General features: G+C 40.0%; 1 protein-coding gene across 2 annotated transcripts in view; it reads right to left on the bottom strand.

Annotated features, from left to right (window-relative positions):
- Nucleotides 1-1291: 1291 nt before the first annotated feature.
- ANKRD42 (ankyrin repeat domain 42) overlaps nucleotides 1292-27341 on the bottom strand; it is a 187395-nt gene continuing 161345 nt past the window's right edge. Inside the window, exons 13-14 of one of the 2 annotated variants that reach the window (XR_637595.4) lie at nucleotides 2046-2130; nucleotides 1292-1446 (exon numbers count right to left, since the gene is read on the bottom strand). Coding sequence is in view for 1 of the 2 variants with exons in the window: in XM_031653071.1 (XP_031508931.1) it covers nucleotides 23745-23772 (28 nt within the window). In the remaining variant the exon portion in view is untranslated. Of the gene's footprint in view, nucleotides 1447-2045; nucleotides 2131-23729; nucleotides 23773-27341 lie in introns of those variants that run through there. The other variant, XM_031653071.1, reaches the window with a different exon arrangement.

Raw genomic sequence — 27341 nt, forward strand, 5'->3', positions numbered from 1 at the left:
AAGGCAAAGAAAGTGGTTTTTCCTATTGTTTTCTATAGTTACCTTTCAGGAATGAGGGCTGCCTGTATCTCAGAGATGGCATCCAGGATGTTTTGTGATCAGGTCATCTTGGGGAACAAGGTGCTCTTTCTTTCTTTCTTTTTTATTGAGACGGAGTCTCACTCTTCTCACCCAGGCTGGAATGCAGTGGCGCGATCTCGGCTCACTGCAACCTGTGCTTCCTGGGGTTCAAGCAATTCTCCTGCCTCAGCCTCCTCAGTAGCTGGGATTACATGCATGTGCCACCATGCCCAGGTAATTTTTGAATTTTTAGTGGAGACAGGGTTTCACCATGTTGGCCAGGCTGGTCTCGAATTCCTAACCTCAGGTGATCTGCCCACCTTGGCCTCCCAAAGTGCTGGGATTACAGGCATGTGCCACCATGGCTGGCCTTTCATTTCTTTATTTGCAATTTTATACTTGTGAATTATGTGCTGTGGAGAACTCAGCAGTGAAATTTCTGGAGGCATCAAGAACCATCTCAGCATTTCTGGTCAGGGGCACTCATGGATGCCTTTCCTTCTGTGTGCCCTGTGGAGTGCGTGAATCTCAGAGACAACACATTTTTCTTCTCAGTTACCCACATGACTTAGGGCAGGTTGCCCTACCTTGAAAACAACATTGGCTTTGACCAATCATATCCTTTTTTCTCACTCCACATTTTGGTAATTAGCCCTGAACATTATGGGGTGGTGGTGGCGGGGTACAGATTTTGTAGCTTTTAGAGCTGGAGAAGGTAAGAGGCCATTTGGACCAATTCCCTTGCTTTACAAGATAAGGAAACTGGGGAAACTGAGGAACTGGAGGGGGCTTGACTTGCTTATCTAGCAAGCAGTGGCTTTTTCTGCTATCTACACTTCTTAGCTCTCTTAGTCCAACTCCTTCTTTTAAGAGATAACTAAACAGATGTTAAAATGCGTGTGACTTGGTCAAGGCCAACAAGTGGATGGTACAAATGAACTAGAAGCCAGGCCTTCTAGCTCCCTCTGTCAGCAGTAAAAGGGAAATGGAGCAGGTAGTTTATCTGGAGGTGATCCCAAGAAGCACAAGTGAGGGAGTAGGGAGAGTGGTGGAGAAGGGAGAATGCCCCAAAGGTGCTTTAGTGAGGAGGCTTCACAGGGACAACTGGGGCTCAGCCCCAAGGGCACCACAGAACTATGTTAAATTGCCTCATCTGGAGTTGCCATCCCACCCAAACTGCATGAGCAGATATTTGTCCCAATAATGGGAAAACCATGTCCATAATCAGTGATTTGGCCAGAAATAACTCATTTCCTCATCTGGAGTTGGAGAAACTGGAGTATTTTTCCAGACTCTTGTTCCTCATTGGTTGAAGATGATTATTCCTGGCTGGTGTTTCTGGGCTGTCCTGTATGAGTGGAGCAAGCTTGGTGTCCTGGAGAAAGCCTGCAGGTGGAGAAGTAGAGAGGTGCAGATAGAAAGCTGAAGTGTTCTGTAAACTATGTATTGAAGCTGCTTGTGGACTCAAAAGTGGCCCAAGGGTATGTGGGCTGGAGTCTTGTAGTGTCTGTTACGGAATGTGATTCAGATTGGAGCCAGGAGATAGTAGAAGCCTGCCCTTTCTGTGATGCACAGTACCAAATGCTTAGCATGAGTCAATTATCTTGGGGAAACAGATGAAGGGACTAAAGCATGCATCTGAGGTGATGAGGGGCAAAACAGAGAAAGTTGCACAGACCCAAGAGCTGGATCATGAGAGCAAAAGCCTCAGGAATTGCCCAATCCTGAGCAGACCCTCATGTACTTCCATAGGGTAGGTGACTAGGTCTCTAAGGGGTAACTCAGTACACACACAGTCCTTCTGTGCCCACTCCAGGCATTGGAATGAGATGTGTTGGAATAGGCGAGGTTTTCTCCCACCAGAATAAGGACTCTAGATGTAGTCTCCTGATCCAGGCCTGGCAGCAACTCCCCTCTCCTCTGCCCAGATTCCACCTGCTCTTTGAGGTCTGTGAGCAGTTCCAGGTTTGGGCAAGCTCACTCACCATTTCCAGGTGTCAGCGGGGCACTTGAGGCTGCAGGAACTTTCCAGCTGAGATGACCCCTCATGTCAAATGATTTTTTGCCACACTGAAAAAGAGGTATTCAAAGTGAAGTGCATTAGGAAGGAGGCAATGAGAGAGCTATTTCTGACCAAAGCACTGATTATGGACGTGGTTTTCCCATTACTGGGACAAATATCTGTTCATGCCGTTTCGGTGTGATGGTGAGAGAATAAACTTGATTCTCTCGTTTTCTTTTTTTTTTTTTTAAATTGAAGTCAAGGAAAGGCTGCTAAGAGCCCAGAGAAGGAAGCTGGACAGAGGAACTCAGTCCCTTTGGGTTCATTGTGTCCCTCAGCTACCAGGGCCAAAAACAGTGGCTGACACAACTGGGCTGGTGGATTCTTGGCCTCTTTGCTCTTGGCACAGTGGATAGGAAGACAGATGCCATGCCACCAGCTCTCCTAGTGTTTTATCATCATTTCCTTCTCTGTCAGTGTCAGTATCCAACCAACTGAACTACTATCCAGAGAAGCAGAGAGAGGCTCTGTACGCTAAACAAGACACTGTGTTGGACTGGGAGGCAGGGGACCTGCCTCTAACTGGCTCTCTGGGCCTCGGGGTCCTCATCCCCAAAGCCAGGGAGAAAGATGAGAGGGTATATGTCTCCTCTTCCACATCAGAAGGTAATGCTTTCTCATTTTATTTTTATTTTTTCCCTGGGAAGGAAATCTGAGATTGAAGTTCTACTGTGAGCTAAGGTTTTGTTACTTACTTTGGCAGTTACTTTGCCCTCTCTGAGGTTGTTTTCTCATCTGTAAAGTGAGGATAATAAAAAAAGCCTGCTGTTTCTAGCTCAGGAGGGTTTTGAGGGAAAATCAAGTGAGATGATGATTATAAAAATGCTCTATAAACTATATAATGTTTCATTAATTCATCCATCCATTCATTCATATGATTAATGAGCATCTATGCATGTGTTGGTTCCTGAGAACCAATCAGCACATGTATAGATGCAGTCCCTGGCCTTGAGGGGGTCTCCGTTTTATGTAAACATAGACAAAAAGCACATAGATTACTGTGGCTTATACTAAAATAGCTATGAGAGCACAGAAGACCCGGCAGCTCTCAGAGGCAAGCTGACACACACCCCAATAGGAGAGTAACACACATATCCAATCTACAGCCATTTACAGAATTCATGCTCAGTATGTGTGTATCTGTCTCCTGGTTGAGGCCTGCACTTCCCTGGCTCTTAATGTCACTACTTTTTTCCCCAATTCTCTCCTGTTTCTTGATATGTCTGTTTTTGGCAAGCCCTCCTTCCCAGGCCACAGGGACAGAGCAGGTGTGCTGTTCTTTCTTGGATAAACATCCCATAGAGGGAGTGGGGCCAACTTTCCAGGTAGTACAGGCTGTTCTTATGTGCACACAGCCTCAGGGACAAGTCGGCCAAGCCTAGCATGCTTTTTTGCATATACGTTGTTTATGAAGTCATAGCATGCCATGGAATAAAAGACCAGAAATTCTAACATTTCCCCTCTCCTCATGAAGTGCAAAACTCCCTTATATCTACTAAGTATATAAGGAGCTGCGCACTGGCCCAGCGTCATGGCCACCAGCACGTTTTTCCAGATGGCAGGAAGCAAGCCTGCAGGAGATCAGAGAAACTGTGTCTTTAAGAACCTTTGAGCTTGTGGGAAAGGGCATATCAGTAGTGACCAATGGTGAGACTGCCCACTGATGACTAGTCTGAGGGGTGATCACTGCCCAGAAGAGAGACGCCGTCTAAGAAGCATTTCTTTCTCATCCTGTTCATTTCTGGAAGTGTTGCTATATCTCTTCTACTCATCTTTTCCCCACAAAGACCCCAGAAGTATTCCTGTGCCTTTTGTTTTTGTACTAGAAATTCTCCTAACAAACCTTCATGTTACTGCCTAACCAGGTAAACTGGGGCTCTCTCTCGTCTGCAAATGTTCTGACTGATACCTGTGGGAGGTGAAGTTCTTGCAGCTAAGAGGCAACTCTGTTTGCATGTAGACTTTCACTCCCATTAATTGAGTTATTTTTGTGCATTCTTATTGCTTACTAAGAATTAGGTCTATTGAATCTTAAACTGTTTATTCCAATTGTAGTTACTGTTGTCATGTAATTCAATATAATATTAGGTGAACTGATGAAATACAAAATAAAGCTTATTTTCACAAAAACTAAGTAGCATTTTTAAAACCTTCAATAAAAATGAGGAGTTTATAAAAATTGATATCAAAGGTATAGGTGAAACAACTGGACATGATATAATAAAATTTGGACCTGTTACTTTTGTCACATCCCATTGGCCAGAGCTTGTCTCCATGGCCATGTTTAGTTGCTTGCAGGCTGGAAAATGCCTAGGAGGCCTCATGCCCAGCTCAAATCTGGGTTTCCATGACTTCAAGAAAGACTGGGAGAAGAGATACTGGGGACATGTAGCACTCTATATAAAAGCACTTTTTTCTACGATTCACTGATTTGACCAAAAATTTTTGACTAATGGATTATTGGCCAAGACATCCTCAGATAAGAGGATTCTTACTGTATAGCTACTTTCCCTGCACCCTCACCATACTCTTCTCTAGTTTAAGTCCTATTCAGCCTTTGTTCATTCATTGGCGTTTTAATCACTCATTTATTTACTCCACAGATATTTATTGTTGTACGAGGCACTGGACACTGAGGAAACAGGAACAGGCAAGAAAGACAGGTCTGAGGTATTTTGTTAGAGCAATACAAAAGGACTAAGATGTCATCTATAAAATAAGAGGCTTAGATTTAATAACTGCCATGCTTGTCACTATACCATAATTCAAAATGCTTATGCTCCTATTACCAGCTTCCTAGGGCAGAAGTTGCTGGGTTTTGAGTCATGAGACTTTGCAGCCATGGTCATTGCTAAAGACTGGATGTAAGAGAGGCTAGTAGCTTCAGATTTGGTCTGGTCTGAGATCTGTGCTTTAGGGGAAGAAGGGCCTGAGTAACTATACCAATCAAATCCTTTCTGTCAAGGAATTTGAAGGCACTCAGTGAGACACTGAGTGAGAGGACAGAGAAGCTCCGAGTTAGGCAGAGAAGCCAGTGACAGAGCCATGTGACTGATACAGAAGTGAAGGAACGAGGAGTTGCTGGGAGAAATAAAAACCAAGGAATAAGGGGTGCTGTTGGACCATTAGAAGAGTTGTGGTATCCAGAGTGACCATGGCTGCGATGGGTCCCTCTGCTTCCTTATTTCCCACATGGCAGTTTAGGTAATGTATGAGCTCTTGGCAATTTATTTAATGAACATCTTCATAGTGCCAGGCACAATTCTAGGCATTTTATAATTCTTATATAGGTACTATCTTTTATTTTATTTTACTTTATTTTATTATTACTTTAAGTTCTAGGGTACATGTACACAACATGCAGGTTTGTTATATATGTACACATGTGCCATGTTAGTGTGCTGCACCTGTTAACTCGTCATTTACATTAGGTATATCTCCTAATGCTATCCCTCCCCCTACCCCACCCCACAACAGACCCCAGTGTGTGATGTTCCCCACCCTGTGTCCAAGTGTTCTCATTGTTCAATTCCCACCTATGAGTGAGAATATGTGGTGTCTGGTTTTCTGTCCTTGTGATAGTTTGCTCACAGTGATGGTTTCCAGCTTCATCCATGTCCCTACAAAGGACATGAACTCATCCTTTTTTATAGCTGCATAGTATTCAATGGTGTATATGTGATACCTTTTCTTAATCCAGTCTATTATAAATGGACATTTGGGTTGATTCCAAGTCTTTGCTATTGTGAATAGTGCCTCAATAAACATATGTGTGCATGTGTCTTTATAGAAGCATGATTTATAGTCTTTTGGGTATATACCCAGTAATGGGATGGCTGGGTCAAATGGTATTTCTAGTTCTAGATCCTTGAGGAATCGCCACACTGTCTTCCACAATGGTTGAACTAGTTTACAGTCCCACCAACAGTGTAAAAGTGTTCCTATTTCTCCACATCCTCTCCAGCACCTGTTATTTCCCGACTTTTTAATGATTGCCATTCTAACTGGTGAGAGATGGTATCTTATTGTGGTTTTGAATTGCATTTCTCTGATGGCCAGTGATGATGAGCATTTTTTCATGTGTCTGTTGTCTGCATAAATGTCTTCTTTTGAGAAGTGTCTGTTCATATACTTCACCCATGTTCTGATGGGGTAGTTTGATTTTTTCTTCTAAATATGTTTGAGTTTTTTGTAGGTTCTGGATATTGGCCCTTTGTCAGATGGATAGATTGTAAAACTTTTCTCCCATTCTTTAGGTTGCCTGTTCATTCTGATGGTAGTTTCTTTTGCTGTGCAGAAGCTCTTTAGTTTAATTAGATCCCATTTGTCCATTTTGGCTTTTGTTGCCATTGCTTTTGGTGTTTCAGTCATGAAGTCCTTGCCCACGCCTATGTCCTGAATAGTATTGCCTAGGTTTTCTTCTAGGGTTTTTATGGTTTTAGGTCTAACATTTAAGTCTTTCCTCCATCTTGAATTAATTTTTGTATAAGGTGTAAGGAAGGGATCCAGTTTCAGCTTTCTACATATGGCTAGCCAGCACCATTTATTAAATAGGGAATCCTTTCCCCATTTCTTGTTTTTGTCAGGTTTATCAAAGATCAGATGGTTGTAGATGTGTGGTATTTCTGAGGGCTCTGTTCTGTTCCATTGGTCTATATGTCTGTTTTGGTACCAGTACCATGCTGTTTTGGTTATTGTAGCCTTGTAGTATAGTTTGAAGTCAGCTAGCATGATGCCTCCAGCTTTGTTCTTTTTGCTTAGGATTGTCTTGGCAATGTGGGCTCTTTTCTGGTTCTATATGAACTTTAAAGCAGTTTTTTCCAATTCTGTGAAGAAAGTCATTGGTAGCTTGATGGGGATGGCATTGAATCTATTAATTACTTTGGGCAGTATGGCCATTTTCATGATATGGATTCTTCCTAGCCATGAACATGGAATGTTCTTCCATTTGTTTGTGTCCTCTTTCATTTCATTGAGCAGTAGTTTGTAGTTCTCCTTGAAGAGGTCCTTCACATGCCTTGTAAGTTGGATTCCTAGGTATTTTATTCTTTTTGAAGCAATTGTGAATGGGAGTTCACTCATGATTTGGCTCTCTGTTTGTCTGTCATTGGTGTATAGGAATGTTTGTGATTTTTGCACATTGATTTTGTATCCTGAGACTTTGCTGAAGTTGCTTATCAGCTTAAGGAGATTTTGGGCTGAGATAATGGGGTTTTCTAAATATACAATCATGTCATCTGCAAACAGGGACAATTTGACTTCCTCTTTTCCTAATTGATTACCCTTTATTTCTGGCCTGATTGCCCTGGCCAGAACTTCCAACACTATGTTGAATAGGAGTGGTGAGAGAGGGCATCCCTGTCTTGTGCCAGTTTTCAAAGGGAATGCTTCCAGTTTTTGCCCATTCAGTATGATATTGGCTATGGGTTTGTCATAAATAGCTCTCATTATTTTGAGATATGTCCCATCAATTCCTAGTTTATTGCAAGTTTTTAGAATGAAGCCAGTTGAATTTTGTTGAAGGCCTTTTCTGCATCTATTGAGATAATCATGTGGTTTTGTCTTTGGTTCTGTTTATATGATGGATTATGTTTACTGATTTGTGTATGTTGAACCAGCCTTGCATCCCAGGAATGAAACTGACTTGATCATGGTGTATAAGCTTTTTGATGTGCTGCTGTATTCGGTTTGCCAGTATTTTATTGAGGATTTTTGCATTGATGTTCATCAGGGATATTGGTCTAAAATTCTCTTTTTTGTTGTTGTATCTCTGCCAGGCTTTGGTATCAGGATGATGTTGGCCTCATAAAATGAGTTAGGGAGGACTCCCTCTTCTTCTGTTGATTGGAATAGTTTCAGAAGGAATGGTCCCAGCTCCTCCTTATACCTCTGGTAGAATTCGGCTGGCTGTGAATCCATCTGGTCCTGGACTTTTTTTGGTTGGTAGGCTATTAATTGTTGCCTCAATTTCAGAGCCTCCTATGGGTCTATTCAGGGATTCAACTTCTTCCTGGTTTAGACTTGGGAGGGTGTATGTGTCCAGGAATTTATCCATTTCTCCTAGATTTTCTATTTTATTTGTGTAGAGGTGTTTACAGTATTCTCTGATGGTAGTTTGTATTTCTGTGGGGTCGCTGGTGATATCCCCTTTATCATTTTTTATTGCGTCTATTTGATTCTTCTCTCTTTTCTTCTTTATTAGTCTTGCTAGTGGTCTATCAATTTTGTTGATCTTTTCAAAAAGCCAGCTCCTAGATTCATTGATTTTTTGAAGTGTTTTTTGTGTCTCTATCTCTTTCAGTTCTGCTCTGATCTTAGTTATTTCTTGCCTTCTGCTAGCTTTTGAATGTATTTGCTCTTGTTTCTCTAGTTCTTTTAATTGTGATGTTAGGGTGTCAATTTTAGATCTTTCCTGCTTTCTCTTGTGGGCATTTAGTGCTATAAATTTTGTCTATACATTGCTTTAAATGTGTCCCAGAGATTCTGGTATGTTGTGTCTTTGTTCTCATTGGTTTCAAAGAACATCTTTATTTCTACCTTCATTTCGTTGTGTACCTTGTAGTCATTCTAGGAGCAGGTTGTTCAGTTTCCATGTACTTTAGCAGTTGCCAGTGAGTTTCTTAATCCTGAGTTCTAGTTTGATTGCACTGTGGTCTGAGAGACAGTTTGTTATAATATCTATTCTTTTACATTTGCTGAAGAATGCTTTACTTCCAACTATGTGGTCAATTTTCGAGTAAGTGTGATGTGGTGCTGAGAATGTGTATTCTGTTGATTTGCGGTGGAGAGTTCTATAGATGTCTATTAGGTCCACTTGGTACAGAGCTGAGTTCAATTCCTGGATATCCTTGTTAACTTTCTGTCTCGTTGATCTGTCTAATGTTGACAGTGAGGTGTTAAAGTCTCCCATTACTATTGTGTGGGAATGTAAGTCTCTTTGTAGGTCTCTAAGGGCTTTATGAATCTGAGTGCTCCTGTATTGAGTGCATATATATTTAGGATAGTTAGTTGCTCTTGTTGAATTGATCCGTTTACCATTATATAATGGCCTTCTTTGTCTCCTTTGATCTTTGTTGATTTAAAGTCTCTTTTATCAGGGACTAGGACTGCAATCCCTGCTTTTTTTGTTGTTTTCCATTTGCTTGGTAGATCTTCCTCCATCCCTTTATTTTGAGGCTATGTGTGTCTCTGCACATGAGATTGGTCTCCTGAATACAGCCCACTGATGGGTCTTGACTCTTTATCCAATTTGCCAGTCTGTGTCTTTTAATTGGAGCATTTAGCCCATTTACATATAAGGTTAATATTGTTATATGTGAATTTGATCCTGTCATTATGATCTTAGCTGGTTATTTTGCTCATTAGTTGATGCAGTTTCTTCCTGGCATTGATGGTCTTTACAATTTGGCATGTTTTTGCCATGGCTGGTACTGGTTGTTCCTTTCCATGTGTAGTGCTTCTTTCAGGAGCTCTTGTAAAGGCAGGTCTGGTGGTAACAAAATATCTCAGCATTTGCTTGTCTTAAAGGATTTTATTTCTCCTTCACTTATGAAACTTAGTTTGCCTGGATATGAAATTCTGGGTTGAAAATTCTTTTCTTTAAGAATGTTGAATATAGGCCCCTACTCTCTTCTGGCTTGTAGAGTTTCTGCCAAGAGATCTGCTGTTAGTCTGATGGGCTTCCCTTTGTGGGTAACCCGACCTTTCTCTCTGGCTGCCCTTAACATTTTTCCCTTCATTTTAACTTTGGTGAACCTGACAATTATGTGTCTTGGAGTTGCTCTTCTCGAGGAATATCTTTGTGGCCTTCTCTGTATATCCTGAATTTGAATGCTGGCCTGCCTTGCTGGGTTGGGGAAGTTCTCCTGGATAATATCCTGAAGAGTGTTTTAAAACTTGGTTCCATTCTCCTCATCACTTTCAGGTACACCAATCAGACGTAGATTTGGTGTTTTCACATAATCCCATATTTCTTGAAGGTTTTGTTCATCTTTTTAATCTTTTTTTCTCTAAACTTCTCTTCTCACTTCATTTCACTCATTTGATCTTCAATCACTGATACCCTTTCTTCCAGTTGATCAAATCAGTTACTGAAGCTTGTGCATGCGTTATGTGCCATGGTTTTCAGCTCCATCAGGTCATTTAAGGTCTTCTCTGTGCTGTTTATTCTAGTTAGCCATCCGTCTAATCTTTTCTCAATGTTTTTAGCTTCTTTGCAATGAGTTCGAACCTCCTCCTTTAGCTCAGAGAAGTTTGTTATTACCGATAGTCTGAAGTCTTCTTTCAACTCATCAAAGTCACTCTCCATCCAGCTTTGTTCCATTGTTGACAAGGAGCTGTGTTCCTTTGGAGGAGAAGAGGTGCTCTGGTTTTTAGAATTTTCAGCTTTTCTGCTCTGGTTTCTCCCCATCTTTGTGGTTTTATCTACCTTTGGTCTTTGATGATGGTGATGTACAGATGGGGTTTTGGTGTGGATGTCCTTTCTGTTTGTTAGTTTTCCTTCTAATAGTCAGGACCCTCAGCTGCAGGTCTGTTGGAGTTTGCCATAGGTCCACCCCATACCCTGTTTGCCTGGGTATCACCAGTGGAGGCTGCAGAACAGCAAATATTGCAGAACAGCAAATGTTGCTGCCTGATCCTTCCTCTGGAAGCTTCATCTCAGAGGGGCACCTGGCTGTATGAGGTTTTCTTTGGCTCCTACTGGGAGGTGTCTCCCACTTAGGCTACTTGGGGGTCAGGGACCCACTTGAGGAGGTAGTCTGTCCATTCTCAGATCTCAAACTCTGTGCTGGGAGAACCACTATCTTCAAAGCTGTCAGACAGGGTCATTTAAGTCTGCAGAAGTTTCTGCTGGCTTTTGTTCAGCTATGCCCTGCCCCCAGAGGTGGAGTCTACAGAGGCAGGCAGGCCTTCTTGAGCTGTGGTGGGCTCCACCCAGTTCGAGCTTCCTGGCTGCTTTGTTTACCTACTCAAGCCTCAGCAATGGCAAACGCCCTTCCCCTGCCTCGCTGCCACCTTGAAGTTCAATCTCAGACAGCTGTGCTAGCAGTGAGCAAGGCTCCGTGGGCGTGGGACCCTCCAAGCCAGGCATAGGATACAATCTCCTGGTGTGCTGTTTGCTAAGACCATTGGAAAAGCGCAGTATTAGGGTAGGAGTGTCCTAGTTTTCCAGGTACCATCTGTCACAGCTTCCCTTGGCTAGGAAAGGGAATTCCCTGACCCCTTGTGCTTTTTGGGTGAGGCATTGCCCTGCCCTGCTCCATAAGCTGCACCCACTGTCCAACAAGTCCCAGTGAGATGAACCCAGTACTTCAGTTGGAAATGCAGAAATCACCCGTCTTCTGCATCGCTCATGCTGGGAGCTGCAGACTGGAGCTGTTCCTATCCGGCCATCTTGGAACTGGCTCTATTTTATTTTATTATACTTTAAGTTCTGGGATAAATGTGCAGATGTGCCGGTTTGTTACATAGGTATACATATGCCATGGTGGTTTGCTGTACCTGTCATCTACATTAGGTATTTCTCCTAATGCTATCCCTCCCTTTACCCTCCATCCCCCAACAGACCCTGGTGTCTGATGTTCCCCTCCCTGTATACATGCATTCTCATTGTTCAACTCCCACTTATGAGTGAGTACATGTGGTGTTTGGTTTTCTATTCTTGTGTTAGTTTGCTGAGAATGATGGTTTCCACCTTCATCCATGTCCCTGCAAAGGACATTAACTCATTCTTTTTTATGGCTGCATAGTATTCCATGGTGTATATGTGCCACATTTTCTTTATCCAGTCTATCATTGATGGGCATTTGAGTTGGTTCCAAGTCTTTGCTATTGTAAGTAGTGCTGCAATAAACATATGTATGCATGTGTCTTTATAGTAGAATGATTTATAATCCTTTGGGTATATACCCAGTAATGGGATGGCTGGGTCAAATGGTATTTCTGGTTCTAGATCACTGAGGAATCACCACACTGTCTTCTACAATAGTGGAACTAATTTACACTCCCACCAACAGTATAAAAGCATTCCTATTTCTCCATATCCTCTCCAGCATCTGTTGTTTCCTGACTTTTTAATGATTGCCATTCTAACTGGCGTGAGATGGTATCTCATTGTGGTTTTGGTTTGCATTTCTCTAACCTGTGATGATGAGCTTTTTTTCATATGTTTTTTGGCCACATAAATGTCTTCTTTTGAGAAATGTCTGTTCATATCCTTCACCCACCTTTTGATGGGCTTGTTTTTTTCTTGTAAATTTGTTTAAGTTCCTTGTAGATTCTGGATATTAGCCCTTTGTCATATGGATAGATTGCAAAAATTTCCTCCCATTCTGTAGGTTGCCTGTTCACTCTGATGATAGTTTCTTTTGCTGTACAGAAACTCCGTAGTTTTATTAGATCCCATTTGTTGATTTTGGCTTTTGTTGCCATTGCTTTTGGTATTTTAGTCATGAAGTCTTTGCCCATGCCTATGTCCTGAATGGTACTGCCTAGGTTTTCTTCTAGGGTTTTTATGGTTTTAGGTCTTACTTTTAAGTCTTTAATCCATCTTGAGTTAATTTTTGTATAAGGTATAAGGAAGGGGTCGAGTTTCAGTTTTCCACATATGGCCAGCCAGTTTTCCCAACACCATTTAATAAGTAGGGAATCCTTTCCCCATTGCTTGCTTTTGTTAGGTTTTTCAAAGATCAGATGGTTGTAGATGTGTGGTGTTATTTCTGAGGCCTCTGTTCCGTTCCATTGGGGTGTGTGTGTATGTGTGTGTATATATATATATGTGTGTGTGTGTGTGTGTGTTTTGGTACCAGTACCATGCTGTTTTGTTAACTGTAGCCTTGTAGTATAGTTTGAAGTCAGGTAACGTGATGCCTCCAGCTTTGTTCTTTTTCCTTAGGATTGTCTTGGCTTTATGGATGCTTTTTTTGTTCCATATGAAACTTAAAGTATTTTTTTCTAATTCTGTGAAGAAAGTCAATGGTAGCTTAATGGGGATGGCATTGGATCTATAAATTATTTTGGGTAGGATGACCATTTTCACGATATTGATTCTTCCTATCCAAGAGCATGGAATGATTTTTCATTTGTTTGTGTTCTCTCTTATTTCCTTGAGCAGTGGTTTGTAGTTCTCCTTGAAGAAGTCCTTCATATCCCTTGTATGTTGGATTCCTAGGTATTTTATTCTCTTTGTAGCAATTGTGAATTGGAGTTCACTCAGGATTTGGCTCTCTGTTTGTTTATTGTGTTGTGTGTAGGAATGCTTGTGATTTTTGCACATTGATTTTGTATCCTGAGACTTTGCTGAAGTTGCTAATCAGCTTAAGGACATTTTGAGCTGAGACGAGGGGGTTTTCTAAATATACAGTCATGTCATCTGCAAACAGAAACCATTTGACTTCCTCTTATCCTATTTGAATATGCTTTATTTCTTTCTCTTGCCTGAATGCCCTGGCCAGAACTTCCAATACTATGTTGAATAGGAGTGGCAAGAGAGGGCATCCTTGTCTTGAGCTGGTTTTCAAAGGGAATGCTTCCAGTTTTTGCCTGTTCTGTATGATATTGGCTGTCGGTTTGACATAATTAGCTCTATTATTTTGAGATACATTCCATCAGTACCTAGTTTATTGAGAGTTTTTAGCATGAAGGGGTGTTGAATTTTGTTGAAGGCCTTTTCTGCATCTGTTGAGATAATCATGTGGTTTTAATCATTGGTTCTGTTTATGTAACAGATTATGTTTATTGATTTGTGTATGTTGAATCCGCCTTGCATCCCAGGTAGGAACCCAACTTGATCATGGTGGATAACCTTTTTGATGTGCTGCTGGATTTGGTTTGCCAGTACTTTATTCAGGATTTTTGCATCAATGTTTATGAGGGATATTGGTCTAAAATTCTCTTGTTTTGTTGTGTCTCTGCCAGGCTTTGCTATCAGGATGATGCTCACCTCATAAAATGAGTAAGGGAGGATTCCCTCTTTTTCTGTTGTTTGGAATAGTTTCAGAAGGAATGGTACGAGCTCCTCTTTGTACCTCTGGTAGAATTCAGCTGTGAATCCATCTGGTCCTGAACTTTTTTTGGTTGGTAGGCTATTAATTACTGCCTCAATTTCAGAACCTGTTATTGGTCTATTCAGGGATTTGACTTATTCCCGGTTTAGTTTTGGAAGGGTATATGTGTCCAGGAATTCATCCATTTCTTCTAGATTTTCTAGTTTATTTGTGTAGAGGTGCTTATAGTATTCTCTGATGGTAGTTTGTATTTCTGTGGGATCGATGGTGATATCCCCTTTTGTTGAGAGCAAAATCTGGCCATAAACTGACCCCAAAACTGGCCATAAACAAAATCTCTGTAGCACTGTAACATGTTCATAATGGCCCTAACGCCCATGCTGGAAGGTTATGGGTTTACCAGAATTAGGGCAAAGAATACCTGGCCTGCCCAGGGCGGAAAACTGCTTAAAGCCATTCTTAAGCCACAAACAATAGTATGAGCGATCTGTGCCTTAAGGACATGCTCCTGCTGTAGTTAACTAGCCCAACCTATCCCTTTAATTCCACCTATCCCTTCATTTCCCATAAGGGATACTTTTAGTTAATTTAATATCTATAGAAACAATGCTAATGACTGGCTTGCTATTAATAAATATGTGGGTGAATCTCTGTTGAGGGCTCTCAGCTCTGAAGGCTGTGAGACCCTTGATTTCTCACTTCACACCTCTGTATTTCTGTGTTTGTGTCTTTAATTCCTCTAGCACTGCTGGGTTAGGGTCTCCCCGACCGAGCTGGTTTCAGCACACTTTATCGTTTTTTATTGTATCTATTTGATTCTTCTCTCTTCTCTTCTTTATTAGTCTGGCTAGTGGTCTATTTTGTTGATCTTTTCAAAAAACCAGCTCCTGGACTCATTGATTTTTTTGAATGGTTTTTCATGTCTCTATCTCCTTCAGTTCTGCTCTTAGTTATTTCTTGTCTTCTGCTAGCTTTTAAATTTGTTTGCTGTTGCTTCTCTAGTTCTTTTAATTTTGATGTTAGGGTGTCTATTTCAGATCTTTCCTACTTTCTCTTTTGGGCATTTAGTGTATAAATTTCCCTCCGAACACTACTTTAGCTGTGTCCCAGAGATTCTGGTACATTGTGTCTTTGTTCTCACTGGTATCAAAGAACATCTTTATTTCCACCTTAATTTCAATATTTACCCAGTAGTCATTCAGTAGCAGGTTGTTCAGTTTCCATATAGTTGTTTAGTTTTGAGTGAGTTTCTTAATCCTGAGTTCTAATTTGATTGCACTGTGGTCTGAGAGACTGTTTGTTATAATTTTCATTCTTTTGCACTTGCTGAGGAGTGTTTTACTTTCAATTATGTGTTTTAGAATAAGTGTGATGAGGTGCTGAGAAGAATGCCTATTCTATTGATTTGGGGTAGAGAGTTCTGTAGACGTCTATTAGGCCAGTTGGTAGAGAGCTGAGTTCAAGTCATGAATATCCTTGTTAATTTTCTGTTTCATTGATCTGTCTAATATTGACAGTGTGGTGTTAAAGTCTCCCACTATTACTGTGTGGTAGTCTAAGTCTCTTTGTAGGTCTCTGAGAACTTGCTTTATGAATCTGGGTGCTCCTGTATTAGGTGCATATATATTTAGGATACTTAGCTTTTCTTGTTGCATTGATCCCTTTATCATTATGTAATGCCCTTCTTTGTCATTTTGATCTCTGTTGGATTAAAGTCTGTTTTATCAGAGACTAGAATTGCAACCCCTCCTTTTTTTTTTTTTTTTTTTCTTTTCATTTGCTTGGTAAATATTCCTCCATCCCTTTATTTTGAGCTTATGTGTGTCTTTGCATGTGAGATGGGTCTCCTGAATACAGCACACCAATGGGTCTTGACTCTTTATCCCATTTGCCAGTCTGTCTTTTAACTGGGGCATTTAGTACATTTACATTTAAGATTATAATTGCTATGTGTTAATTTTATCCTGTCATTATGATGCCAGTTGGTTATTTTGCCCATTAGTTGATGCAATTTCTTCCTAGCATTGATGGTCTCTACAATTTGGTATGTTTTTGCCATGGCTGGTACTGGTTGTTCATTTCCATGTTTAGTGCTTCCTTTAGGAGCTCTTGTAAGGCAAGCCTGGTGGTGACAAAATCTCTCAGCATTTGCTTGTCTATAAAGGATTTTATTTCTCCTTCGCTTATGAAACTTAGTTTGGCTGCATATGAAATTCTGGGTTGAAAATTCTTTTCTTTAAAAGTGTTGAATATTGGTCCCAACTCTCTTCTGGCTTGTAGGTTTCTGCAGAGAGATCCCCTGTTAGTCTGATGGACTTCCCTTTGTAGGTAACCTGACCTTTCTCTCTGGATGCCCTTAACACTTTTTCATTTGTTTTAGCCTTGGTGAATCTGACAATTATGTGTCTTGGGGTTGCTCTTCTCGAGGAGTATCTTTGTGGTATTCTCTGTATTTCCTGAATTTGAATGTTGACCTGCCTTGCTAAGCTGGGGAAGTTCTCCTGGATAATATCCTGAAGAGTGTTTTCTAACTCGGTTCCATTTTCCCCGTGACTTTCAGGTACACCAATCAAACATAGATTTGGTCTTTTCATATAGTCCCATATTTCTTGGAGGCTTTATTTGTTCCTTTTCCTTCTTTTTTCTCTAATCTCGTCTTCATGCTTTATTTCATTAAGCTGATCTTCAATCTCTGATACCCTTTCTTCTGCTTAATTGATTCAGCTATTGATACTTGTGTATGCTTCCCGAAATTCTCGTGCTGTGTTTTTCAAGCCTCAGCATGGCAGACACCTCTCCCTGCACCAAGCTCGACCATTCAAGGTTGACCTCAGAATGCTGTGCTGGCAGCGAGAATTTCAAGACAGTGGATCTTACCTTGCTGGGCTCTGTGGGGGTGGGAACTGCCAAGCCAGGCCACTTGGCTCCCTGGCTTCAGCCCCCTTTCCAGGGAAGTGAACAGTTCTGTCTTGCTGACATTCCAGGTGCTACTGGGGTATGGGGAAAAAAAAACTCCTGCAGCTAGCTCAGTGTCTGCCACCCTGTTTTGTGTTTGAAACCCAGGGCCCTGGTGGCATAGGCCCTGGAGGAAATCTCCTGGTCTGTGGGTTGTGAAGACCATGGGAAAAATGCAGTATCTGGGCCAGAGTGCACCATTCCTCATGGCACAGTCCCTCATGGCTTCCCTTGGGTAGGGGAGAGAATTCTCCAATCCCTTGCACTTCCTGGGTGTGGAGACACCCCACCTTGCTTTGGCTCACCCTCCATGGGCTGCATCCCCTGTCCAACCAGTCCCAATGAGATGAACTGCATACCTCAGATGGAAATGCAGAAATCAACCACCTTCTGCATCGATCTCACTGGGAGCTGCAGAACAGAGCTGTTCCTATTCAGCCATCTTGCCAGTAAATCCTAAATTATATTTTTCATAAGCTCTGGAAAATTGTCAGTCATTATTTCCTGAATGTTACCTATTTTTTGAAGCTCGTCGTAAACCTACTAAGTTTTTCCTTCCATCCTTCCCATTTATTAATATTTCCACTGTATTTTCCATATCTTTCTCTTTCAGTGCTCATTTTCTCTGTGCTCATATATTAGACTCAGTGAATAATTTTAAAAGGTGTTTAAAGAGCCTATTTTACCTATGTGCTGAGTTTTTAAAATATTTTTAATTATAATCTTTCCTTTTTCGAGGTCTAAACCACAACTTTTTGTTTTTATTTTTATAAACTCTACTTAGTACTTTTCAAATCTGTCTGTTCTTTTTGCACAAACTTGTCTTTTTATTTTCTAAGGTTTCAATTTCTATTTTGTAGTTGTTTAACTATCTTTTAAAATACAGTTTCTCATACTGCTCTATGCTACACAATTCTTGGAGCTCTAATTCTGCTGTTTTTGAGTCTGTTGATTCTTGTTCATGTGTTTCCTTGTGAGTTTAAAAACTTGTGATCTTCAGAATGAGGAAAAAAAAAAAAAACTATTCCAAAATTCCTTTGGAACTAAAAAAGAGCCTGAATAGTCAAAGCAGTCTTAAGCAAAAAGAACAAAGCTGAAGACATCACACTACCCAACTTCAAACTATACTGCAAAGCTACAGTAGCTAAAACAGCATGGTATTGGTACACAGACACATCGAACAATGGAACAGGTTAGAGAACCCAGATAAAGCCACACACCTACAACCATCTTGTCTTGAACAAAGCCAACAATAACAAGCTATGTGGAAAAGACTTCCTATTCAGTAAATAGTGCTGAGATAACTGGCTGGTCACATGTAGAAGATTTAAACTGGACCCTACCTTTCAAACGGTGATTTTTGTTGTACAAAAATCAACTCAACATGGATTCAAGAGTTAAATATAAAATCTAAAAGTATAAAAACCTTAGAAGAAAACCTAGGAAATGCCATTCTGGACATCAGCCCTGGCAAAGACTTCATAACAAAGACTCCAAAAGCAATTGCAATAAAAACAAAAAGTGACAAGTGGGACCTAATTAAAGAGGTTCTGCACAGTGAAAGAAACTATTAAAAGAGTAAACAGACAACCTACAGAATGGAAGAAAATATTTGCAAACAGTGCATCTGACAAAGGTGTAATATCCATAATCTATAAGGAACTTAAACCAGGAGGCAAAAAACAACACCATCAAAAAATGGGCGAAGGACTTACTTGAACATACTCTTCTCAAAAGGAGACATACACATGGCCAACAAGCATGTGAAAAAATGCTCAACATCGCTAATCATTATGGAAAGGCAAGTTAAAACCACAAGGAGATAGCATCTCACACCAGTCAGAATGGCTATTGCTAAAAAGTCAAAAAGTAACAGATGCTGGTGAGGTTACAGAGAAAAGGGAACACTTATACACTGCTAGTGGGAATGTAAATTGGTTCAGCCACTGTGGAAAGCAGTCTGGAGATTTCTCAACGTAAAATAGAACTACCATTTGACCCAGGAATCCCATTACTGGGCATGTACCAAAAGGAATAGAAAGCATTCTTTCATAATGATACATGCATGTGTATGTTCATTGCTGCGCTATTCACTATACTAAAAACATGAAATTAACCTAGATGCCCATCAATAGTTGACAGGATAAAGATAATATGGTACATATACGCCCTGGAATACTACATAGTCATAAAAAAAGAGCAAGATTATGTCCTTTGCAGTAACATGGATGGAGCTGGAAGACATTATCCTAAGTCAATTAATGCAGGAACAGAAAACCAAACACTGCATGTTCTCATTTATAGGTGGGAGCTAAACACTGAATACACATGGACACAAAGAAGGGAACAATAGACACCAGGGCCTAATTGAAGGTGGAGGTTGGGAGGAGAGTGAGAATTGAAAAACTCCCTATCAAGTACTATGCTTATTACCTGAGTGACAAAATTATCTGTATACCAAACCCCCACAACATTCAGTTTAGCCATGTAACAAACCTACAGATGTACCCCTTTGAACCTAAAATACAAGTTGGAAAGAAAAAATAAAATTTGTGTCTACAGCCAGGCTTTGCGTATAAGAATCCTGTATAGCTTGGGTGAGGGGGAGTGTTCCTCTGGGATGGGGTCATGGCAAAAGGACTCAGGAGCCAACTTGAAGAGGCTTCCATGACAAGTATGTGAGAATTTGATAATCAAGAAGAATAATATCTATAATTGGTTCAAATACATCATTTATGTTTAAAGCCATAAATATGATACTTTAAAAACATTTTTAGTCATTTATGAAGGATGCTCTTTCCTGCACATATTGTACCTAAAGGTAACACAAAGTTGATAAGAGGTCTCTCTTTATAGAAGTATCCACTTAATAAATGAGGAAATGATACAATCAGAAATCACCATTTTGCAGCTTCAAATGATATAATAGATCTAGTCAATGATCATCAATGTTACAAAGAGAAAGATAAGCAAGACAAAATGTTCTTTCAAAGGACCTACAGAACTTCACTATAACTAATGTAACCCTTTAACACATAGTACTTAAGTGCCACCAAGTTTCAAGTCTTGAATGGGAAAATGTGGTTTTAAACATTTAAACACATGGATGGACTATCACCTACTTTGTACTGAGTTGTCAATTTTTTTGAAAAAGGAGCACTCCTTGAGATGAAACCACTTTCCTATAACATGTAACTGTACAATTCAAATGTATCTCCTATACTCTGAAGGCCCAATTATTTGGGTGCACAGAAATCTCAATGTGCTTCCTTTATGTGCTTCACAGGTAACAACCCATGCCTACCCATTGGGTAACCATCTGGTGTCCAGAGCCATTTGGATGACAACTTCCTACTCTCATTGACTCTTCCCTTAGGCATATAAACTCAGCCTTAAGTGACCTCATATAAATAAATGGGTTGAGAAAGATGCTTTAGAATACCAGACATCAGTTCTTCCTCCTGCAAGTCTTGGTTGGGGCAGCAGCAAAATTACGGCATCTAGAGTTTCTGTAAACCCAAGAGTAATGAAACAATAGCACAATAGCAGTTTATTACTCATAGTCATGAGGGACACTCAGAGCCACAGATGGGAAGTAGCCAGGCCCTTGGTGAAAAAGAAAATCAGGCTTTTCCAGAGGAAAAAACCCTAGAAAAACACATTGCACATGTCTTCTCTCATTACTGATATAATGAAGTTTATCAGTTTCCTTCAATTAATGATGTAAGGACCTAAGCATTTTAATTAAAGTCCTCATTTTGAATCCTCCGTGTCATTTGTTTCTGGTACATTTGGTTCCTGAGTCCTTATGTGGAGAGTTGGGGATGAAAGGTAAAGCGTTTCCATTTGAATGGAAATCAAGTCTGAGAACTGATTACAGATCCAGGTGAAGTGAAAATGTAATAAACAGGCACTATCCTCTAAACAGGAAACCACTAATTAGATTTTTGAGCTTAGCATAAATGCCTCCTAAATTGCATCTTAATACAGAACCTCACTGTATATTGATTCAATTTTTCTGATGCAAAAAGTGCGCTGGTTGGATGTGTCCCTAGAGGCTTAATTGTGCTGGGTATCCTACAGCAATGGTTGTATTGAAATATAAATAATAATGCCAAGAGCCATCATTTGTGTCTGCAGTGATTAGAAGCTATTCATTCTAAATTATTATTTTTACATTTCTCTTGTCTTTGGCCTTGGAAATATGTCAAAAATGTCCCAAATGCATTTCCAGGTCAAACAAATAAATCTATATGAATTAAACACAAATCAAGTCTGTAAGTTTAAGTTTCTGTATCAGCGTGATAATTCATTAATTAAGAAACCCCAGCCATCAAACAGTCTTCAGTGAGGATGTAGGGTCCACAAGCCTCAAGGTTGGCATCAGATCACTGAAGGAACAAAGAGCATGACCTGCTATTGACAACTGCATTGTTTCAGGAAGGAAGTCAGGAAGGATCTGAAGAGAGATCAACAAGGACATACCTAAAAGAAGATAAAGGAAAATAAATGCAAAGTGGGGGAACTATTTGCTTGGTAGAAGTGGGACAGGGGAAATTAATAGCATTTGAAAACAAAAACCTAACATTTCATCTTGAAACAGCAGAACTCAGTTCACCACTGGAGTGAACTGAGGGCCAATCAGGCATACACTCAGCTCAGAGCTTGGGGAAAATATTTATATATAACTCTCCTTGAATTAGCTGTCAAGCAGAGCAGTCTTCTGCCCAGGATATTCTGGGTTTGGAGAACAATAGCAGCTGCCTGATTTGAATCTCCCCTACACTCTTCCCCACCCCACTCCACTCCACCCCGCTCAAAGCAAAATTGACAATGAGAATGAATAAAACCATACCTGATTTGAGTCATCAGCATAACTAGAAAACAGAACATCATGACTTTCAAGTTATCTGTAAATAAAGGGGAATAAAATTGTAATGGACTACCATGGTTTTTCTGGCATTGCAAACCTGTGAGGGGAAGGAGTGAAAGGGGAGACGTTTAAGAGATTTCATGAAAAAAGAATAGAGAGGAGCAAAGAACTTGGATAACATGTAGACAGAAGCACTTCCAGAGAGTGCCAGTCCGACAAAAAATGGCAAAATACTGAACATAGGCTGGGCCTTGATAGCATATGGCACTAATTATAGGTAAGGGGTTTGAAAATGTGTAAAACCCAAAGAAAGAAACAGCAGACACTAGGGTCTACTTGAGGAGGATGGAGGAGAGTGGGAAGAGGGAGAGGAGCAGAAAAGATAACTATTGGGTACTGGGCTCAATACCTCGGTGATGAAATAATGTGTACAATAAACCCCAGGGACATGTGTTTACCTATGTAAAAAACCTTCACATGTGCCCCCAAACCTAAAATGAAAGTTAAAAAAAAAATTGTGTGAAACCAGATGAGGTAGCCCCAGGAAGGTTACTTTGTGGGGAGTATCAGGTACAAAGAAAATTGGTAGTATTAGTTGAATACAAGGCAATAAGAAGTAGATAAGGAAATAAAAAGAAAAAAATAAGGATACTACAGAAAAATAAGAATACAACAGAAAAATAAGACATGCCAATCCTCCCCACCACACTGCCACTGATGATACTATTTTCCACAAAAGAAACTGCAGAGAAGAAGGCATAATTGACATAAGACATAACAGAATGCTCCCAAACTAGGATTGCTGTTCATGAAATGAATCGGTATAGATAGAAAACAAACCACAACCACACAAAACTATTGAAAAAATCATAAAACAGAAGTCAAAGAATTACTGTGTTGAAAACTTTCTCCAAAAACCAACCATAAAACTGAAGAAAACTGTAACACAAAACTCTAAGCTGTATTAAAGATACTCAAACAAGTATTTGGGAATATGGAAAACACCATGATTCAGAAATACAAAAATTAGGAGTAGATACAAACCTAAAAATAGAGGTATGGAGGGAATGATATGACAGTTGATTAAACTAAGAATGGAAGTAGAAGAAAAAGATCAAATTATGTCATAAAAAAAGATACCAGAATCTGCCCCCCAACCATAGCTATTAGGAGGAGCCTCTCAATGATCTCCATTCTTTCCATTTTTACCCTTCTTCCCCCAAGTTTCCAGCTCCTTCCTTCTCTGCCCTCTGTGTTTATGAAAGTAAGTCCCATATCACTTTACTACTGTTACAGCCGTTTCATGAAGTTGCTAAGTGTCCTCAACACTGGAGCTTCCTTATAATCAGAGTGGAGCACCTACAAAATAAATAATCTACTCAGAACATAATTTTATAGTATTCTTAGGCTTAAAAAAAAACTCATCCAAAGAATGTCAGTTTCATTTCTTCCACATTCTCCCCTACCCCTGCCACCAACCAGGATTTTCAAAGGTTGATACCACAGGGGAGAAAAAGTAGTGTCTCTTCCTCGCCCATCACAAGGTTCATTGCTGATACCCCTATAACAAAGACAGATTAACAAGAGAAAAGGATAACAAATTTGTTTAATGAAAGTTTTAAGTGACAAGGAACCAATGACCCAGGGAAAACTGTATTTTTATGGACAGTTGTACAAAAGTATGATTGGAGAATAAAAGGAAACTTAAAGAGAATCTAATAGTAATCAACTATGGAGAACTTAGCAAGGCCAGTTTGTTCAGATTCTTCTTTGAGTCTCTGTGTGACATTTATTTCCTCTGGGTATAGGAGAGACACCTGTCACATGAGGGTTTCAGGGGAGAAAGGTAGGAGAAGGTCATACAGTGACCTTTGTGTTTCTACAGTTTTCTTAATTCCCTTCAATTTAAAATAACCAATATTCCATACTTTGGGGTATCATAGTCTAAGCCCCAAAAGTATTTTTTAAACTTGTTTTTTCTAAATAATTTAAAGTTTTATTATAAAGTGTACACATGCAGGTTTGTTACATGGGTATATTGCATGATGTTGAGGTTTGGGGTAAAAATCATTCTGTCACCCAGGTAGTGAGCATAGCACCCAATAGGTGGTTTTTCAGCTCAGTCCTTCCTCCCTTCCTCCATCCCTCCCTCCCTCCCCATCTAGAAGTCCCCAGTGTCTTTTGTTTCCATCTTTATGTCTATGTGTATTCAATGTTTAGCTCCCATTTGTAAGTGAGAACATGTGTTCTTGCATTAATTCACTTAGGATAACATCCTCCAGCTCCATCCATGTTGCTGCAAAGGAAATGATTCTGTTCTCTTCTGTGGCTGCATAGTATTCCATAGTGTATATGTACGACATTTCCTTATCTAGTTCATTGTTGATGAGCACCTAGATTGATTCCATGTCTTTGCTATTGTGAATAGTGCTGCAATGGACATATGAGTGTATGTATCTTTTTTATTATTATCATTACACTTTAAGTTCTAGGGTACATGTGCACAATTTGCAGGTTTGTTGCATATGTATACGTGTGCCATGTTGGTGTGCTGCACCCATTAACTCGTCATTTACATTGGGTATATCCCCTAATGCTATCCCTCCCTCCTCCCCCTCACCCCACAATAGGTCCCGGTGTGTGATGTTCCCCTTCCTGTGTCCAAGTGATCTCATTGTTCAATTCCCACCTATGAGTGAAAATATGTGGTGTTTGGTTTTCTGTTCTTGTGATAGTTTGCTGAGAATGATGGTTTCCAGCTGCATCCATGTCCCTACAAAGGACATGAACTCATCCTTTTTTATAGCTGCATAGTATTCCATGGTGTATATGTGCCACATTTTCTTAATCCAGTCTGTCACAGATGGACGTTTGGGTTGATTCCAAGTCTTTGCTATTGTGAATAGTGCTGCAATAAACATACGTGTGCATGTGTCTTTATAGAAGCATGATTATAATGCTTTGGATATACACCCAGTAATGGGATGGCTGGGTCAAATGGTATTTCTAGTTCTAGATCCTTGAGAAATCACCACACTGTTTTCCATAATGTTTGAACTAGTTTACAGTCCCACCAACAGTGTAAAAGTGTTCCTATTTCTCCACATCCTCTCCAGCACCTGTTGTTTCCTGATTTTTTAATGACTGCCATTCTAACTGGTGTGAGATGGTATCTCATTGAGGTTTTGATTTGCATTTCTCTGATGGCAAGTGATGATGAGCATTTTTTCATGTGTCTGTTGGCTGTATGAATGTCTTCTTTTGAGAAGTGTCTGTTTATATCCTTTGCCCACTTTTTGATGGTGTTATTTGTTTCTTTCTTGTAAATTTGTTTGAGTTCTTTGTAGGTTCTGGATATTAGCCCCTTGCCAGATGAGTAGATCTCAAAACTTTTCTCCCATTCTGTAGGTTGCCTGTTCACTCTGAGGGTAGTTTCTTTTGCTGTGCAGAAGCTCTTTAGTTTAATTAGATCCCATTTGTCCATTTTGGCTTTTGTTGCCGTTGTTTTGGTGTTTTAGACATGAAGTCCTTGCCCATGCCTATATCCTGAATGGTATTACCTAGGTTTTCTTCTAGGGTTTTTATGGTTTTAGGTCTAATATTTAAGTCTCTAATGCATCTTGAATTAATTTTTGTATAAGGAGTAAGGAAAGGATCCAGTTTCAGTTTTCTACTTATGGCTAGCCAATTTTCCCAGCACCATTTATTAAATAGGGAATCCTTTCCCTATTTCTTGTTTTTCTCAGGTTTATCAAAGATCAGATGGCTGTAGATGTGTGGTATTATTTCTGAGGGCTCTGTTCTGTTCCATTGGTCTATATCTCTGTTTTGGTACCAGTACCATGCTGTTTTGGTTACTGTAGCCTTGTAGCGTAGTTTGAAGTCAGGTAGCATGATGCCTCCAGCTCTGTTCTTTTGGCTTAGGATTGTCTTGGCAATGCGGGGTCCTTTTTGGTTCCATATGAACTTTAAAGCAGTTTTTTCCAATTCTGTGAAGAAAGTCATTGGTAGCTTAATGGGGATGGCATTGAATCTACAAATTACCTTGGGCAGTATGGCCGTTTTCACATTATTGATTCTTCCTATCCATGAGCATGGTATGTTCTTCCATTTGTTTGTGTCCTCTTTTATTTCACTGAGTAGTGGTTTGTAGTTCTCCTTGAAGATGTCCTTCACATCCCTTGTAAGTTGGATTCCTAGGTATTTTATTCTTTTTGAAGCAATTGTGAATGTGAATTCATTCATGATTTGGCTCTCTGTTTGTCTGTTACTGGTATATAAGAATGCTTGTGATTTTTGCACATTGATTTAGTATCCTGAGACTTTGCTGAAGTTGCTTATCAGCTTAAGGAGATTTTGGGCTGAGACAATGGGGTTTTCTAAATATACAATCATGTCATCTGCAAACAGGGGCAATTTGACTTCTTCTTTTCCTAACTGAATACCTTTTATTTCTTTCTCTTGCCTGATAGCCCTAGCCAGAACTTCCAACACTATGTTGAATAGGAGTGGTGAGAGAGCGCATCTCTGTCTTGTGCCAGTTTTCAAAGGGAATGCTTCCAGTTTTTGCCCATTCAATATGATATTGGTTGTGGGTTTGTCATAAATAGCTCTTATTATTTTGAGATATGTTCCATCAATAGAGAATTTGTTGAGAGTTTTTAGCATGAAGGACTGCTGAATTTTGTCAAAGGCCTTTTCTGCATCTATTGAGATAATCACGTGGTTTTTGTCTTTCTTCTGTTTATATGCTGGATTATGTTTATTGATTTGCATATGTTGAACCAGCCTTGCATCCCAGGGATGAAGCCCACTCGATCATGGTGGATAAGCTTTTTGATGTGCTGCTGGATTCGGTTTGCCAGTATTTTATTGAGGATTTTTGCATTGATGTTCATCAGGGATATTGGTCTAAAATTCTCTTTTTTGTTGTTGTGTCTCTGCCAGGCTTTGGTATCAGGATGATATTGGCCTCATAAAATGAGTTAGGGAGGACTCTCTCTTCTTCTATTGATTGGAATAGTTTCAGAAGGAATGGTCCCAGCTCCTCCTTGTACCTCTGGTAGAATTCAGCTGTGAATCCATCTGGTCCTGAACTTTTTTTGGTTGGTAGGCTATTAATTATTGCCTCAATTTCAGAGCCTGCTGCTATTGGTCTATTCAGGGATTCAACTTCTTCATGGTTTAGTCTTTGGAGACTGTAAGCATCCAGGAAATTATCCATTTCTTCTGGGCTTTCTAGTTTATTTGCATAGAGGTGTTTATAGTATTCTCTGATGGTAGTTTGTATTTCTGTGGGGTCGGTGGTGATATCCCCTTTATCATTTTTTATTGTGTCTATTTGATTCTTCTCTCTTTTCTTCTTTATTAGTCTTGCTAGCGGTCT

This window comes from Papio anubis, chromosome 12, assembly GCF_008728515.1.
Source record: "Papio anubis isolate 15944 chromosome 12, Panubis1.0, whole genome shotgun sequence".
Classification (NCBI taxonomy): domain Eukaryota; kingdom Metazoa; phylum Chordata; class Mammalia; order Primates; family Cercopithecidae; genus Papio; species Papio anubis.